Genomic DNA, 19,287 nt, shown 5'->3' with positions numbered 1-19,287 from the left:
TAATCAGCCATCTTCCAGTAAAAGTTAAAATCTGTCCAGACGTTTCGGAGATTACCCAAAACAAAACCGAATTTGCGGACGGACAAAAATTTTAAAAATTGTTCTGGCGTTTTTAACAACGCAAATACATCATGTTCACGAAATATAATATGAATTTTTTCATATTATATACAGACACTCCAATATTATTATTTGTATAGATAAGAATATAACTCAATTTATTAGCATAGAGGTGGGTACGAAGAGAGTCAGAAGATCGCCGTCGGAGTGTTTCATAGCAAACACAGTAGTGTGCAATGCTAAGCTCTACCATGCATGTACTTACTTTGTTTGTTCTGAAATATTCTTTACTCCATCATTATGAAGATATTCTGTCGTCAGTGGTCCAGAAGCGAGGTTGATTTAGGGTAATGTATAAACAACAAGAATGTTATGTACAGTATATGTTTAATTCTATATGTAACGTTTTTGTTGTCTTAAATTGCTCTCCACTAACCTTGTTCAAGATGAGAAGAAAGAATAAATCACTAGATGTATAAATTTCATTTCTTTATCATAGATTGTTTAATACTGCAAAGTAAATTGTGTTTTACAACTTATAGAAAAATAAAATAGGCATAAGAATATTTTTGTGTTAATATTAAAGGTAAATATTAGAATTTTACTTCTATAATGGAGCTTCACTAACTACCTTTTATCTAGTATTAGCTTTCATAGCTATAAATGTCTAAATAATATAATTAAGTACGAACAAATTAGACTTACCGTAGAGTAATTTCTGAGCAAATAAGCCCATGTACACTATAAATATAAGTAAAAAAACATCAGCTTAAATTAAAGCTGTGAAGGAAAATACGTATATATACGTAAGTATTTGAATATATGATGTCCGTTAAAATGTTAATGAGTGAAACAATTAAGTAATTCTGTTTTCAGATGTAGAGAGGATGTATTCCAGAGATAAATATTCCCGGCATACGAAGGAATTAATGTTTCACTGAAAGACTAATGAAGACTACAACTGAAGAATTAGATAAATTATTTATTAATTTAGCGTTCAAGTGACAGAAGGATTTCTAAAGATAGATATAAAAATGTCTATTCATACATACATTTTTCTAGACCGTTATTTGTAAACCAATCAAATATGAGTTGTCTATGATACTCGTTCGATGTCTTTGGTCGGGGCATAAAAGTCTTTCGTTTGACGTTTTCTATTTGGTATTCCAGGTTACAAGGTCTGATGGTCTCTTGTCCCAATAGATGGAACCATTTGTTTGAAACTAAAAGGTAATTTTTTTACGAGTAATGATTAAATGGGAAAGAAATGTACAAGTTCTTGATATTAAAATTAATGAACAACGCAGAGACATCTCTAGATATTATTTTTATAGCAGAATGTGGCAAACTATGTAGCGGTTACTGGCATCAATAAAATAGAGAAGTGACCGCTTCTCATAGACTAACTAACTCATATAATCTTTATTACGTTGAAAGGCTAACCTTTACGTTTAATAGATTCTTTGTTAGTTTAAATCTTTTGGAAGACAATATTTTGTAAATACAATAGCAATAAATTTATTTTAGACTAGAACGCCATGTCATACCTAGAACAATTTCGAAGTCAGCTGTGTATGGATATGGATGCTCTCACCGGGGAAGTACCCCAATCAAGGGTCCCACTCTTTATGTGAGAGTTTGATGTAACCGCATCAGGGTCTTATTAGCATTACTTTTTGTGTGGAACTTAATTGTTTCCTTTTATTGTAGTTGGATACTTACTCCACTTGGAGCCGCGCAGCACGGGGCAGGCGGCATGGCGCGTCGTGATGTCGCCTTCGCCCGACGGGTGCAGGTTCAACCAATATAACGCCGCGTTCTTCACCGGGAACACGGTCAGACCCAGCTCCGTGAACACAGTGGCACCCCCTTGTGTCACGTCGGACATCTAAAAGTTGTATAAAAACTCAAAATTACAGTTGATTTTTATTTGTCCTTGATTTTTATTTTTTAATATTTTCTTTTTTACCTAGTTATATAATACGTTCGAAAAGTTAGTCAATATTATGATACACTTTACGATACATCCAACTGGCGATAAGATAATAAGATGAAGTTACAAATATGGAATACTATAGGAGTTCATGGGTTATCAAAAATGTTTAAAATTAAATAATAACACGTAAGAAACTGTTTCTTTCATTGGATGGTATTTTTAAAAAGACGTGAGAATTTTGACTTAGTATTATTCAAGTTATAAATAATCTCTTTCTGTATAATAATACACCTTCAATTAGTATACTTACATAGAATATTGTAGTCGCTATTCTATTTCCATATTTTTTCATTTTGGGTAACTCAGGCTCGGAGTCTTTCTGTTCAATAATTTTGAAACTTTTAATAAAAGGAAATAAACTGGAAAACCTATTTATGTATAAAACTATAAATGCAAGTTATTAGGATCACATGATTTTTTTACTCTATGACTAAACTATAAGATAGTAACTACCAACCAACTATCATAATAGTAACTAAAATATGTACACTACAGGATTGTCTCCTTCATCGTTATCATCATCAATGCACTATTGACATAAACCTTTTTCAATGCTGAAAGTTGTTTGGTACTCCGCTTTTCATATTCTTAGACTACTGGAATTCTTCTAAGTAACTCGTAAAAAGAATAAATACCAAGAAAAAATCAAAATGTGGTGAAAAATGTCCGCCAAGGCCGTAGTTGACAATCTGCAGGGGCTCAGCGGTGGCCGTGCTGAAGCCGGTGAAGTCCGCCGCACGACGCGACACGCGCGCCGCCACTGACGAGTCATAGTCGTACAGCCAAGCCGTCTTACTACTGCGGTACTTCGCGATCGTTTCATTTGCGAAATCAGAATAACCTGCCACTTCTGATCGTTTGAGCTGTGACAAATATTTTTTCATGGAAATTTAGTCGCAATAACTAAGAGATAAATTGACCCTATGGGGATACTCATACGGGTTATTGTGCTATTTTGAACTTTAAGTCAATTTATGAAGTTCCTAGCAGTCGCCCGCGATTGCATCCGCGCGGAATTAAAATAAAACGTAATAAGTAGCCTATGTGTTCTTCCAGGCTATATTCAACGTCTGTGCCAATTTTCATCAAGATCCGTTGAGCTATTCCGGAGATACCTTCAAACAAACATCTCTCCATCCATCTAAAAGTTTGCATTTATAATATTAGTAAGATCAGTTTAAATGATTAGACTCTCTCTTACTCTCTGTTTCGATAGGATCTTCAAATGCTCGATCTCCTCGTCACTGATCACATTGTAAAAGACAAACACGTCGGGCTCTATGTATAATTGCTCTGTCTTGATCGGTGCCAACTTCAGGAATGGATGAGTGTCCGTTAGGTAACTGCACTTTAATCTTGGAATAGAAATAATTTCAATGTCGTACATTTTTTTAAAGTTGCAAGTCTATTATTTTTTTTTATTATGAACGTACTAACACACGTGATAATTGTTCAGAATACTTGAAAATACGTGAAACAGTAGAATCATATCGTTCGATAATGAGGTCGAACTATATTTGAAAATTTATAAGAGTCAATGTATACCTCTTTGTTACCTCTGTGGGTAAATCTATTTCCCCGCGACAAAGGGCTTCGTATACAAACTGTTCCTTCCTGAAATATCTTTGATATTCTTCACTGCTTTCTTCATTCTCCGCCTTCAATTGAATTTAAACATTTATGAGTAAGTACATACCGGAAATGATAGTTGTTAAACAAATAGTTAACTCCCAGTTTATATGTATTATATGCGAACTCTATTTACAGAAAAAATTATAACTATTTATATAAAATGGAATCTTAAAAACCTGTGCTATGAATTAAACGCAGATGTCCCCCAATATGACCGATCACATCATCAGATTAGCTACATTTTTTTATTTGTTAACATATTTGTATAATATGTACTTACACTGGTGTCTTCCATACTAGGCAATTCTTCCAACATCTCAATATTTTGTAACGCACTTATAGAATCTTCAATTTTTATCGCATATTCTTTATCAATATCTAATGTTTGTTTAGTTGATTTAAATACGGTTTTGGCATCGTCTGTAAGTATTTTGAAATGTGATTTTTCATAAGATTATAGTCTTTTTTTACGTAGTTGTATAATTTAATTCATCTATATCTATATATATAAAAGAAAGTCGTGTTGGTTACACTATTTATAACTCAAGAACGGCTGAATCGATTTGGCTGAAAATTGGGGTTAGATCCAGGAAACGGACATAGGATAATTTTTACCCCGTTTTCTATTTTTTTTATTTCGCGCGGACGGAGTCGCGGGTAAAAGCTAGTTTAAGATAAAAGTAAAATCCGATCGGCGCGTCTCTCTCCATCAATTAGGGTAAAAGCCCAGCGACCCATATAAGCTATCGATTTACTTTTCAGAGAGTTTGTTGGCTCTTTTTTTAATTGTAAATCACGGATTATTCTTATCATTATAAATAATTAAAATAATTATTATACCTAAGTCCATAGACATTATGTAAATATATAGGTAAGGAAGATAAATTTTCTTAATTGTTGATTTCAAATAACTTAAAAAATACAGACCAGTGTAATATAGAGCATAACTAATGTAATTAAGGATGAGAATCTCCGAAACTCCGTACGTTACATTTTCCTTCTTGTATTTCCGAAGCGCTTCTATCAACCATTCTAGTGAATGCTTAAACTTTTTATGTTGATAAAGTATTTGGCCAAGTTTGAAACAGTCGTTTACCGTCATCGAATTACTGGAAATGTAATAAAAATACCTTCTAACAGAGATGCTTATAAAAAAAAAATGGGACCCATCTGCAAGCACTTCCTTTCGATTAAAATAATTTTTATCAAAATCAGACCACCAGGGGCGGAGATTCGCAGTAACACACATAAAAAAACAGTCGAATTGATAACCTCCTTCTTTTTGAAGTCGGCTAAAAAGTCGTTTAATGTGTGTTTCATAAGTTGATATTGATACGAAAATTTATCATCGCACTGAACGTGTTAAAGAAAACATATAGACAATAAGATTTAGTTTTATTATTATCATTACATTAATACGTGAAGCGAAAAATTTGTAGCCATTTTCAAGGAATTTGCGCTAACAGATGAACGTAAAAATTGACACCGTTATAAGTAAAGAAGAACTGCCTGACGCTTTTTTTATAAAAAAAACTTCTTTTATGATGGTCAAATTCCGACCAATAACCGACCACTAGTATTTATATAATATAAAATGCTAATCAATACAAGCAAGAAAATTACCCGAATGATGCATTAGTCAATCTTTCTTCAGCGAGTTTGGTGACATTGAGTTCGTAAGTATTTTGAAGTCTCGAGAGCGCTAACGCTGAACCAACCAAATCCTCCAATGTGGGATACTTAAGATTCTCGTGCCGTAGATTAATTGTACCATTTTTTTCTAAGTAAATAGATACTATTAACTGTCAGAGTCCTCATATTAAACATTCTCTTATTAGATATTCTCATCTCTCTCATTTAGATTGAATACCTCATTTATCTAAACTAAGAGGCGCTAAAGTAACTATTTAGCTGACTGTGAATACTTAATACATTTATCCGACGTTCTTACGGTGAAGGAAAACATCATGATGCAACCTGCACATATCTGAGAAGAAATTCAATGATATGTGTGAAGTCAACCAACCCGCACTTGGCCAGCGTGGTTAACTATGGCCTAGTCACCCCTAACTTGGGGTAGGCTCCGAGCCCCTCGGCGGGGACGTATAGTGAGCTGATGATGATGATGATGAATACTTTATATGTCTCAAATCAATTCGCAAATACAAGTCATCTATTTTTATAATCTTGGAACTATTAAAATGACTACCAGACTACTAAATACAACCAGAGCCATTTATCTTTTTCTGTGTTTTAAAAATACTTACTTGTGATATTTTGTATATTCTGTATGAGATAATCTAAGTCGAATGTGAGCCGCTTTATGAGAACGTACGCGTTAACAGGATTTTCCAAATACTCCGAATAATCTTTGGAGACGATTTCTTTTTCTTTTTTGTACATATTCAGTTGCCTAAAATAAGATATTAGAAGTGAAGTTGATTGCCACATAAACGATTTTAAGAGCGGCGGTAATTTTTATTAACACGTTCCATGAGACTACGATTTTTCGTTGAAAAATGAAAACCAGGCGAGTCGATGGCAGTGAATGTGTTGAAAGACTGATTACGTTATTAGCGCGTCACAGTCGAGTTAATGATTTTATTATTATTTGATAATTTTCTTAGAAATCATTCTAGTTACTCGGGAAAAAACATCTATCGCATTTACAGTAGTCCAACTCCTATATAGCAGTTTTCAGATATCTTGGCGGCTCGAAATTTCGCCTGAGCGCAGAACACAATTTGAGATTTCGTAGGGCGTAGCAGGTTGCGGGAAGAGGCGGGGAGCTAGACCGCCAAGATATTTGAAAATAACTATACGTTTACTATACGTCTACTAACGATGTAATATTACATTATGATGGGTAAGAAAAACGTACGTTTTCAGAGTATCAGCTCTTATCTCCTCTTTTTCAATGAAATATTCTAAATCCTTTATGATCCGGTCTAGAGTGGGGAGCAAGGGCGCAAGCTCCGTTATCGCCGTATACACTTCCGCCTCCGTCCATAGACTTAGTTTACAATAACAAATTAAAAATAATAATATTTTAAAAAACATTGTCGAAACGAGAACACGATTACACTGGAACAAAATCAGAGAAATGATTTCGTATATGAATACTACATATTTTTAATTATAGAAATTTTATGGATTTTGTCGCGCTTCTGAGAAAAAATAGTGACACGTTGATTGATCAGTTAGGATACGGGACTTTAAAAACAGCTATAACCACGAGCGCTATAAATGTCGGTCAGTATTAAAAAGAAGAAAAAAAAGGACAATAAAATATTAAAATTAATTAAATTACGTGACCATTGTTTCAAACTCTTGTTATAAAGTTATATAAATAAAATAATTATAATATTATGTTTAAATATAGATGAGATGTAAAACGGGATTATATTCTACGAACTTAATTTATAATTAATTTTACTTTTAGAAATAAATATATTTAATAAATTTTTCCTGATATCTTTTATCCTAATTTTAAATGAATTCAAATTAAAAAGTAGAATATTACACAACCCACTTCTCAATGTTACAGCGTGTAATGCACATGATTGACTCTGATTTAACGTGAAATTATTAACAACAATGTCCATTTTGCTGCAAAAATTCGCTAGTGATAAGTCTTGCGGATGAATGTTTAAATTAAATAATGATGAATGTTTTAAACCAGTGCTCCCTTCTTGTTTTATGTCTTCTAATATTGAGGGAGAAGGATTTTTCCTTATACCTCCCACACAAATGAGTTGGCATCTGTTAGCATACTGTTTGTGGCATATTTTTTATTTATTGGACACTTAACATCGGGCGCGCATTTCCTTTATCTCTTTCTACTACAATTTTTATTCCCACTTCTATTAGTATTTCAATTAGGCAATTTGTATTGCTGATTGTGCATAAGTAAGCGTTAACGTGGAATGAAGATTTATGCGTTTATTCATTTTAGAAATGCAGTCTTTATTAATCATTTAGCTATAGTATTTTCTGGTGTTTTTATGCGCGTGCATTGAACATTTTTCTGGTATGTTTGCGAATATGATTTTATTGTGCAATGTTCAATCGTAACAAAATAAATTGTCCATAGTAATCGTTTAACTGCAGAGTTCCACAAGGACGGTTCGTTGGACGTGCGATCACTTTCTTCTCTTGTGGCATCTCCTCTTATGACATTCTCCTTCTTCATATCCTTACCCAATCTTGTTCAGAACATTGCTGCTTATAATAACGTTTATTTTTTACAAGAACACGTTGAAACATTTTACAATATGTACACAAGATCACTAACGTACTAAACCTGTACTTTAGGTTTAGCTTTTATAATTTTTCGCAAAACCTCTTCTGGTTGATATTCCAGGTTGCACGGCGCAAGCAGTTCTTGACCGAGTTGGTGAATCCATTTATTGCATACTAAAAAAAGCATAAAGAATATATTGTTACATGAATTAGTAATTCTTCATATGTCTTTGTTATTATTTATTTTTTGTACAAGTTTATATTTAAGTAAAGTATATGTATTCATAGTTTTCTTTTTTTTTTGTTTTCTTAATTAAATGTACATAACAAATTATTATAAAAGATGCAACGCCTATAAACCACGTAAGAAGTTTGGCGAGAAAATTCTGTGTTATCATATTATACTTAAAATTAAATAAATAAGTAAAAATTATAATCATTAATTATGTTTCGTCGTTGTTTATTTGTGTGCTGGATACTTACTCCACTTGGAGCCGCGCAGCACGGGGCAGCCGGCGTGACGCATGGCAATGTCAACCTCGCCCGACGGGTGCAGGTTCATCCAGAATAGCGCAGCATTCTTTACGGGTAACACGCTCAGTCCCAGCTCCAAGAACACAGTGGCGCCCCCCTGCGCTACGTCGGACATCTCAACAAATACAAATAATCGTTATTATCATGTTTTTGTTAAAAGGAAGGCTGACACATATAATTTACACTTACATAGAATATAACTGTAGCCAGCCTTCTGTCGAATGCAGTTTTATAAGGCATATCACTTTTCTGTAATAAAATAAAAAAATTACATTTTACTAACTAACCTGCAAACGGAAATACTATTGTTTTGGGGCTTAGCGTACCAATTCAGAATCATAATGTGGTACATAATGACCCCCGATGCCGTAGTTGACGACTTGTAGTTTCTCAGCGTAGGTCGTACTTAATCCGGTAAAATCTGTAACTCGCTGCGACACGCGCGCCACCACAGCTGACTCCTCGTCCTTCAGCCAGGCAAACTTGGCGATACGAGAGTCTGATGGTGTTCCTTCTCCCATGGCATTGACGACAGTTGCACGTTTGAACTGCATGTGTAATATATCAGTAACCGCTTAATACGACAACGGTTAAAACAACATCCTTAATGAAGTCAAAAACCATAGATTCAGACTGAATGGCTTTTAATTAACATTGTAGTATATTATGACTGAATATTGCTATTGCATCAATGTAGTTATAACAATAGCTTCTGACTGCACATAATTTTTATTGAGAAATATATCTATGCAGTCGTAATAAAAACCTATATCTCTAAAAGCTTACACGTCTCAGTTTAAAAAAAAAGAAGTACTTAAGTAAAAAGTAAACGTCTGTGGAAAGAACATATGGATAGATGATGATAACCTAATATCTAAATACGGTTAACATATCTATAATAACTAATATAAAATTAGAGGATTCTTTATTAAATGGAATGATTGAACTGACTCTGGGCCTGGCCATGTCTTTGATGTGCTCGATCTCCTCATCGCTCATCACCTCATGGTACAAGAACACGTCAGGCTCTATGTATATTTGTTCCATCTTTATCGGAGCCAACTTCAGAAACGGATGATTTTTTGTCAAATAACTGCATTTAAGGCTGAAATTGTTAATAATCCAAATGAATATTAGCATGAAATATCACGTTTCAAATTACATGTTATTCAGACGTTATTTTTCTGTCATGTTTTAAAACTCACTTCCTAACAATTTGACTGGGTAGTTCCATTTCACCGCGACAAAGTGTTTCGTACATTCTGGTATCTCTTTCTAAATAGGTTTCCTCTTCGTCATCATCGTCTGCGTTTTCCATTTCAAGTATCTTCTTCTTTTCTGTAACACTCTTTAAATAAAATGGAATGTTATTCAGAGCGTGTTGGTTGTTCGGATCGAGACTTAGAATCTTCGTGGTCCACTCTAAAGCTGTTTGGCCATCATCTAAAAGGAGAAGAAAATGTTGATGATTTTTTTGCAAACACGTAAAAAATAAAAGCTTTAATTCCATATACCTAATAGGTAATGCAAGTAGCTTATGTACTCCAAAATGTCTACTTCCGATAAATTGTGAAATTCGTCTTCTTTGTATTTGCGCAGCGCCTCTTGCATCCAGCGCAGAGAGTTGGAGTAGTCGTCGACTATGTACAGGGTACGGCCAAGCTCGTAGCAGTCACTGGCGCTCATCGGTGTACTGGGAAACGAAACTTTATTTTAGCTTTAAACAGCACGTTCCTTCCAAATAAATTGATGGTACGGTGGATTTGTCTCCTGAAACTGATAAACGTCTTTTCAAATATCTCGGCAGCTCCAGCTCATTTGCGCAGTGCGCGGTGCCCTCCCTTACATACCTTTACACTGCGCTAAAATTGTGTTCTGTGCAGCGACACGTTAACGTTCCGAGCCGTAAAGATATTTGGCAAAGTCTGTACCTACCTATAAACGACTCCATTTAATATCCCCTGAGCCAGTTCTCCTATATCCAGTCGGTACGTGTTTTGCAGCCGCGTGAGAGCTTGCGCAGCTCCCGTCAGATCCACCTCGGTAGGATATTTCACCTCTGTGCCTTTAGCTGTCTCGTTCCTAACATATTCTGTAATGTATTCAAGCAATAAACAATGACGTAAGTACATTCTTTTTTAATGGTTGGAAGTGTGGTCTGGGACGTCTTAGACAATTAGTAACATTTACGTTCATAGTGAGAAATTGGATGTAACGCAAAGAACTAGTTGTTACCACTCGCGCGATATCGTTCGGTTTATTTATTTTCAAAATCAAATTACAAATCATAGCAAATCTCACTTACAAGTAAGATATCTACAATAACATATCCACAAATTTTTAATCATAATTATCATTCACTAAACATATATTACACGCCTTACCTGTGCTAAGTTTTATTACGTTTTCTATAAATTCTAAATCTATAGTGAGTCTTTTGATGAGAGTGAAGGCGTTGATGGGATTGCCCAAATAGTTGTCGACGTCTGCCATCGCTATCTCGTGCTCACTTCTGTACATATTTAACTGTCTGAAATATAAAATAAATTATATGAACTGTGACACTCTGGACAAGAATTTTTACGTGATTAGTGATAGGCTTACTTTTTTAAAACACCAAGTCTTTTCTCTTCTCTTTGAATATAATCTTCCAAGTCATCGATGATCTTTTTTTGGGTCACTAATAGCTGTTCCATGTCGGATATTGCTGTGAACAGCTCGGCGCACGTCCATACCCAGTTGACTACTAGCGCGATGCAAATGAGATAGATCGTATGCTTGTGATTCATTTTGACGCCGAAACTAAAATAAAAGCCATGAAATCCCAACAATAAATTCAGAAGATCAAAAACACCTATAGGAGATAGAAATTAGAATATTATTATACGCAAATTGGTACACGATTACGCATTGCACTAAGCTTGTATTTTATTTGTATATCTTAAAAGTATTTTGTGGCTATCCCTTTTCGTAAAAAATCTGTACAATGTATTGAATTTCTTATATGCAATAATTTTGGCGGGAAGAAAAACAACAGAAATGGCGGGTAACAATTTCAACCTTTTCTATATTTATAAAAGAGATTTATTGCAACTTTTCACTGATATAATTAAGACAGACTTTACCCCGATCTGGTTTTCAACTTGTACCGTGTTTACCTCGCCAGCGAGTTGTTACTGCGGTGCCGTCACCACTACTGAGAACTATATGTAAAAGTAAATTTTCTGTAAAGGGGACAGTTTTCAAATACTCAAGTATAATATTTTGCTGCCAGACATTCTTCTTAGAAAGTGAAAAAAAATCAAAGATTAATCTACTAAGAGGCTTGGATGAGAACAGCTGTAGACAGAGACAAGTGGAGAAACATGGAGGAGGCTTATACCCAACAGGGGACATAACAGTCTTTTATTCATACAAAATAATTTTTAGCCTTAGCCTTTATTTAGCATGACAATGCTAAATAAATGCTTATTATTATTATTATTAATCTATTAACAAACATAACTAATTTGGTAGTAAGGGGTATCATTTGATTTACTTCCGACTCAAACAACATTCACGGCAAAATAAAAAAAACTATTTAATTAAATAAAAAAAATGTTATGTAAAAACGTTTAATTCTAAAAAACATTACGAGCTATTCTTTTGCTCTAGGCTTGGCTTTAATAAGTTTCCGCATAACCTCTTCTCGTTGGTATTCCAGATTACACGGCGCAATTAATTCTTGACCGACTACATGGATCCATTTATTGGAAACTGTAAAAAATATTAATTACATTGTGACCATAAAAATAGCTAAAGCAATCAAACAAAGATGGAACATTGCTCTTTCAGAGTCAATACATCATGTAAATCGCTTGCTTGTAACTTTTTCCATAAAGAACATTGCCAGACCTTCAGTGTTTATCATCATATATTTCAATGCTGCTTCTGTATGTGGTCGCCAGACTTGAAAATTTTACCCTGTTGATCAGGGTAACGGCTAAAAGCTCACCCCACTTGGAGCCGCGCAGTACGGGGCAGGCGGCGTGCCGTGTCGAGAGGTCGCCCTCTCCTGACGGGTACAGGTTCCACCAGACCAGCGCGGACCTCTTCACCGGGAACACGCTCAGTCCCAGCTCCGTGAACACAGTTGCGCCCCCCTGAGCCACCTCCGACATCTCAACAAATACAAGCAGAGTTAAAGCATTTGCCAAATTAGTCTAGGAATAAAGACTTTCAGTAGACATCATTTATTATACATACATAAAATAAAACTGTAGCGATTCTATTTCCGTTGGCAAATTCATGAGATGAATCGATTTTCTGTAAAAACAAAGTGATTATTTTATTAAATTCTGCTAGTCACTTGCGTCGCTGTTTGTGTATAATTATAAAAAATCGAAAGACTAGGCGAGTAAAATAGTCGTTTTGCGTGTGATATACCAGCGTAAAATCATAATGGGCGTCGTAATGTCCCCCGATGCCGTAGTTAACGACCTGCAGCTCCTCGGCGGTGTCCATGGTGAGACCGGTGAAGTCTGCCACACGTCGCGACACGCGCGACACCACATCTGACTCCTCGTCTTTCAGCCACGCCGATTTGCTGATGCGGTAGTCCGATGTCATAACTCCTCCAGTCTTACTGCGGACCGTGGCACGCTTGAACTGCAATACATATATGACTATAAAATAATAACAACATAACATACGCCCGTAACCTAGAGGCGTAGGCAGAGACCATGAACCGGTCCGGTTTGGCGTTAAACATAACCTTTCCTGCGTGTCTTTTCCACAGTTTAATAAGTGTAGGTAATGATTCTGCAACTTACTTGTTGCAGATGTCAATGGGCAATGGTCATTGCGCAAAGGCATTTAAGCAAATGGCATTAAAAGTATTTACTTTGAGCCTAACGAAATAAAATAAACTATCATAATTATTTATATATGAAATAGAAATATGCATAGGCCTCTGTAAGAAGAAGTTGACAAATAAATAACTTAAATATTAAAGGGTAAAAAATAATCTATAAACACGTTGCCGTCCATAACAATCACCGGCGGTAAAAGGGTTAACACAAGTATTTAACTAAACATTATGAAACCGTATACTACGATTTATTTCTACAAACGAACTGACTCTGGGCCTGGCCATGTCTTTGATGTGCTCGATCTCCTCATCGCTCATCACTTCATGGTACAAGAACACGTCAGGTGCTATATATATTTGTTCCATCTTTATCGGAGCCAGCTTCAGAAACGGATGATTTTTTGTTAAAAAACTGCATGTAAGTCTGTAATTGGAAGAAAATAAAGTAACGTAACAAAAATCTTTACATTTTTCTAAGGTCGTTAATAATAATATATTATGTCCTTACATATGAAATTGGCGTTTTGTATGGGAGGAACAAAAAGTCGAATATTTTTTAATATAATATATTTAATTAATCAAAGTATGAACCATTATTTTCTATGCACTTTTGCCATCTCATAGGTAGTTCATTGATCCCTTTACTAAAAAAAACAGTCGGACGGGAATCAATAAAATCTTTGAAGGCGATTTGGACTGCCCCATCGGAGTTGAATTTTTTCCCTTGCAAGAGGTTATCCAAATTTCGAAAAAAATGGTAATCTGTTGGAGCAAGATCCGGGGAGTACGGAGGATGTCTTAGACTTTCCAATTGAAGCTCTTCTAATTTAGTAGCCGTCTGTTGCGCAGTGTGTGGTCTAGCGTTGTCGTGAAGCAGCAGTGGCGTGGAGCGATTGACCAGCCTAGGTTGTTTAGCCGCTAGCTTTTCCATCATGGTTTGCAATTGCTGACAATAGACATCAGCCGTAATAGTCTGGCCAGATTTGAGAAAACTGTAATGAACAATACCGGCACTAGTCCACCAAACGCTTACAAGTAACTTTTTTGGGGTTAATTTTCGCTTGGGGCAGGATTTGGCTGGCTGGCCAGGATCCAATCATTGCGCTGAGCGTTTCCGATTATCGTAAAGAACCCATTTTTCATCACAGGTAATGATTCGGTTTAAAATACCTTCATTATTGTGCCGGTTTAGTAATGTAACGCAACAGTCGACGCGCGTTTGCCGGTTTGCTTCAGTCAATTCGTGAGGTACCCACCTTTCAAGCTTTTTAATCTTCCCAATTTGTTTCAAGTGAATTAAAACAGTTTAATCACTAACATCGCAGCCTGCAGCTAACTCGGACGTGGTTTGCGATGGATCCGCTTCCACAATAGCCTTCAACTCTTCATTATCAACTTGAGTCTCAGGCCGTCCACGGAGCTTGTTCTGCAGATCGAAATTTCCAGAACGAAAACGTTGGAACCAAAAACGAACTGTGTTTTCTTTTGCAACACGACCGCCATACACATCATTCACCCTTCGAGTCGTTTCCGCAGCACTAGTGCCACGGCGGAACTCGTACTCGTAAATAATGCGATATTTTAAGTTTTCCATTTTGTAAAATGAGTGACGCAAATAGAAAAAAACAGAAGAAAAAAAACAAATGAATGACGGTCATCGAACCACAAATACATGAGTCTATAGCTGTACAAATTTGAATTTGGAATTCCTTACCAAAGAGGAGAAATTCGTGATTAAAGTGGCCAGTACGAAAAACGCCAATTTCATATGTAAGGACCTAATATTTTGATATGGCATACAAATTACTTTCTACTTATTTGACTCGGTACATCCATCTCACCACGGCAAAGTGCTTCGTACACTTTTTTCTCTTTCTGTAAAAATGTTTCTTTGACAATCGGCTAAAATAAAAACAAAATATGATTAAAATTAAATAAGAATTGAAAATTAAAACATTTTCAACTAATTTATATCGAAATCAAAAGAGTAATTTGATTAGTGTGCCGTCTTTTATAATAAAACGACGTATAAGTCTTTCCAAATATCTTTGTAGCAACGATCATCGGTGTGCCCGTCCTCTACGCCCCTCTACGTCTAAATTATGTTCTGCGCAGCGAACAGTACGATGTTCCAAGCTGCCAAGATATTTGACCACTACTGTACCAAATACGAATTATTTCAAATGGTACAAGTTAAACTTGCCTCAGTGTTATTATTTTGAAGCTTCTCTTTCTTTTCTGCAATATTCATAAGGTAATATGGAATATTGCTCAGAGCGCGTTGATGTTTAGGATCGATGATAAAAAGTTTAGTGGCCCACTCTAATGCTGTTTGACCATCACCTGAAAAGTAATTTTGAAAAATACAACTAACTATTTTTACTTTTTACTAATGCTACAAATGCGAAGTTTCTGTTGATGTATGTATGGATGTTTTTTTTTTATATAACTCAAGATCTGTGAATCGGTTAGCGATGAAATTTGGAACAGAGATAGATTACAAGTCTGGAATATCTCGTAGGTTACAGGACGAAAACTAACATACTTAATATAAGAATATCAGAAAGGATAATTTCATGGATTTAATTCTAACAATACCTAAGAGGTAATACAAATAGCTTATGTATTCCAAAATATCGACTTCTGTAAAGTTGTAGTCTTCATTTTCCTCTTTGTATTTGAGAAGGGACTCTTCCATCCAGCGTAAAGAGTTCTTGTAATCTTTGATGTTGTACAATATACGACCGAGCTCGTAGCAATCACTGGCAGTTAATGGTGTACTGGGAGCCATACAACTGTTAGTTAATTAAATAAATAAATCCAACTGATTATACATGACACTCTGGGAAGAAATATGAATCGACACCTCACTTTTCTAAACCGTTTCAGATGTAAAAAAGCAACTTACACACTTTATGTGTGTAAGTTGCTTTACACATTTTTTACATACTTACAGATGCGCGAAAATATTACCCTACTGATTCGGGTAAAAACTGTTTTATTTTACTGAACATAACATCTACAAACTTTTTAAATTATTGTAGATGTCAATGAGCAGCGGCCATTTTGCTATTTTAACGATATTAGGTGGCCGATTGTCTTTTGTCTATATCGCATAAACAATTACAAACATTTTACATTACATAAAATAAAATACATAAAATGTAGCACAATATGAAAGCATTGTAGGCATTTAAACTTTTTAATTTTTTTAACATACAAACAAATTATATTAATGTATTTAATTTATTTATTACTTATTAGCTTACACGTATTAGCACAAGTGTAATATATTTGACTTACGACACCGCCGGTTGTCTGATTCCACTGAAAACCAATAATTATGTTTAAAAATTGAAAACTTGTGAATTGGATGAAATAAAAATAATCATGTTGAAGAGAAGTAAAAGGATAATTTCAAAATTTTGCATTGCATTTTTTTATTTTTTTTACAAAATTATCAAACAAATTCTCATGTTAAAACATCTTGTAATTGTAAGTAAGGATGAAAATATAATCATATTATTTATTAAATTATGGTTTACTTACAAACATTCAGTCCTATTTTGAATAAATAAATCCCTTTTTATGGGTTTAAAAATGATAAATACCTATAAATGATTCCATTCAATCTCCCTTTTGCGAGTTCTCCTATATCCAACTTATACGTTTTCTGTAGCCGAGTAAGAGCCTGCGCAGCGCCCGTCAGGTCCTCTTCGGTGGGGTATCTCACATCCCTACTGTTTGATGTCTTGTTCCCAACGTATTCTGAAATGTATTTTTACAATGACTCTTATCCTAAGTACCAGACGCGGCTTACTATATTGCTGAGGTCCATGGACGTCAATGACCACCTCGGTTTTCTAACTGCTCGTTTGCCCTCTTCTCTTATAAAAATACGATCTTTTTGCGAGCAACGACCACAGGGGTATAACTTATCATAGGATAAACAATCCCGTTCATGTAGAGAGATTTACAGGCTTTTATTTTTTGTTTTAAGTTAAAAAAGACACCAACTATAGAAAGGTTTGTATTGCACTGATTTCAGAACTAACAAGAAGACTTAATATCTGAAATTATAGTACCTATTAATTCGGCTGATGATGACCAAGGTGGTGCTGGTGTTTAATCTCTCAACATAACTTTCCTTTTCCCCAAAAGTTAAGTAACCTTTGAAGATTCCCTATCATCTCTTATTATCCTAATTTTATATTCTTTATTTACAAAAAAAAATGCAATAATGAGACGAGACTTCTTTTATTTTATTGTCATTGAAAGTTCTTTGTCATTTTAACATAATTTTTCACGGTCGACATGTGTTTATTAATTGCCCGCCAATTAACACTTGCTACGCAGACTTATTAAAACAGTTACAGCTGTTTAGTATTTTGATAAGATACCTTATATCAACGTAAACAACTTGTGTAATTGGAATAATTTGGAAACATTTGTGTTTGTGTATGTGTGATGTTAAATCAATATTGTATTTTACAATATACATTAACTAGTCAAGTATCATCATCATCATCAACCTGCCCTTATCCCTATGGAGGGTCGGCACAGTATGTACTACTACTCCATACAACTCTTTCAGCTGTCATATCTCAATTTACCCCCTACTTACGCATATCCTCTTTCACACAATCCTTCCATAATTTCTTTGGTCTTCCTCTACCTTTATAGCCATCCACATTCAATATCATTACTTTTGTTTATATGAACATCATCCCTCCGCATAAAATGTCCAAACCACGCTAACCTTCTGCTCCTCTAGGTTTTTAGTCATATACTTGGTTTTAAGTAATACAAATTTCGTTTATAACTTTTACAATTTCAAAAGTGGTTTGACAGTCAAGAGTTTGTTTGCATTGAATAGGCTCTGAAATTACTGTACCGATTTTAAAAGTTATTTCACTGTTGGGAAGCTACACAAGCCCCAGGTGACATGGGCTATACTACAATTTTTTTATACCGCGCGAAGTCCCGTGACATGTCTTTAGTAGTAGTAGTAAAGTAAAGCAAATGATGATTTAAGATTGAATCGTTTTCTTTTCAAATTGTCATTGTGGTAGTCAGGGTCCGGCTTCTAGATTTTTTGAAATTCACAACTAGTAAATAAATTTATAAAATAAAATATTGTAAGCTTTACCTGTGCTGAGTTTAATTCTATTTTGTATAAATTCAAAGTCTGTAGTGAGTCGCTTGATGAGAGTGAATGCGTTGATGGGATTGCCCAAATAGTTGTCGATGTCCGCCATCGCCATCTCGTGTTCCCTTCTGTATGCATTTATTTGTCTGAAAAATACATGACCAAAACCACGAATTGTCAGTGTTTACTTACATTCATTCAAAAATACCGATAAAAAATCAGGCACAGATCAAGGTTTATAATTTGTAAGTGCATGACACCGTTTCAGAGGGAACATGACACCATTTTGGAAAGTGGAGTTTGATAATTTTTAAGATCGACTAAGCTTACTTTTTTAAAATGCCAAGTCTTTTCTCCTCATTTTGAACATAATCATTCAAGTCGTCGATAATTAATTTCTGGGTCTCCAGTAACGGCTCCAAGTCGGATATCGCAGTAAAAAGCTCGGCACATGTCCATGCCCACCAGTAAAGTGTTAGAACGATGTGACGTTTGTAATGCATTTGTATATAAAACTGAAACAACAGACAACTCTACCTTACTAATAATATAAAAAATATTTAGATGGATCGATGTTTGTTAGAAGGTATCCCCAAAACTGCTTAACAAATCTCGCTGAAATTTAACTAAGATGAAGAACATAGTCTGGAAGAATACATAGACTACAATTTTTCTTAATGCCACGCAGACGGGGTTGCAGACGACAGGTAGTTTACTATAAAGGTTCGTTTATTGTGCCTACAGCAAATGATCGGAATAAGATGCCAACGTCTATTAATATATTAGTACCTTCAAGCGATAAATGAATTTGGACAATATATGACT

At 35.0% G+C, this 19,287-nt stretch overlaps 3 protein-coding genes across 3 annotated transcripts; all 3 read right to left on the bottom strand.

Annotated features, from left to right (window-relative positions):
• Positions 1 to 727: 727 nt before the first annotated feature.
• LOC106714718 (prolyl 4-hydroxylase subunit alpha-1) lies at positions 728 to 4,792 on the bottom strand. The gene is made up of 9 exons (XM_045678632.1): positions 4,616 to 4,792; positions 3,969 to 4,108; positions 3,602 to 3,714; positions 3,258 to 3,411; positions 2,692 to 2,919; positions 2,307 to 2,375; positions 1,783 to 1,948; positions 1,113 to 1,283; positions 728 to 801 (listed from the first exon to the last, which is right to left on the bottom strand). The coding sequence occupies exons 1-9, from the start codon at positions 4,788 to 4,790 to the stop codon at positions 728 to 730; spliced, it is 1,290 nt and encodes a 429-aa protein (XP_045534588.1). The 5' UTR covers positions 4,791 to 4,792.
• Positions 4,793 to 7,688: 2,896 nt separating this feature from the next.
• Positions 7,689 to 11,253, bottom strand: LOC106714719 (prolyl 4-hydroxylase subunit alpha-2). Its single transcript, XM_014507824.2, has 10 exons — positions 11,069 to 11,253; positions 10,849 to 10,994; positions 10,400 to 10,556; positions 9,979 to 10,157; positions 9,670 to 9,907; positions 9,416 to 9,569; positions 8,791 to 9,012; positions 8,654 to 8,713; positions 8,414 to 8,579; positions 7,689 to 8,104 (listed from the first exon to the last, which is right to left on the bottom strand). The coding sequence occupies exons 1-10, from the start codon at positions 11,251 to 11,253 to the stop codon at positions 7,986 to 7,988; spliced, it is 1,626 nt and encodes a 541-aa protein (XP_014363310.2). The 3' UTR covers positions 7,689 to 7,985.
• An 848-nt stretch (positions 11,254 to 12,101) lies between these two features.
• LOC106714721 (prolyl 4-hydroxylase subunit alpha-1-like) lies at positions 12,102 to 18,965 on the bottom strand. The gene is made up of 11 exons (XM_045678631.1): positions 18,793 to 18,965; positions 18,463 to 18,608; positions 16,925 to 17,081; positions 15,912 to 16,093; positions 15,517 to 15,656; positions 15,121 to 15,215; positions 13,584 to 13,737; positions 12,890 to 13,111; positions 12,710 to 12,769; positions 12,459 to 12,624; positions 12,102 to 12,220 (listed from the first exon to the last, which is right to left on the bottom strand). The coding sequence occupies exons 1-11, from the start codon at positions 18,963 to 18,965 to the stop codon at positions 12,102 to 12,104; spliced, it is 1,614 nt and encodes a 537-aa protein (XP_045534587.1).
• Between the last annotated feature and the right edge of the window lie 322 nt (positions 18,966 to 19,287).

The sequence above is a fragment of the Papilio machaon genome, chromosome 7 (genome assembly GCF_912999745.1).
Source record: "Papilio machaon chromosome 7, ilPapMach1.1, whole genome shotgun sequence".
In the NCBI taxonomy this organism is placed as follows: domain Eukaryota; kingdom Metazoa; phylum Arthropoda; class Insecta; order Lepidoptera; family Papilionidae; genus Papilio; species Papilio machaon.
This window is presented reverse-complemented; position numbering and strand designations above follow the sequence as displayed.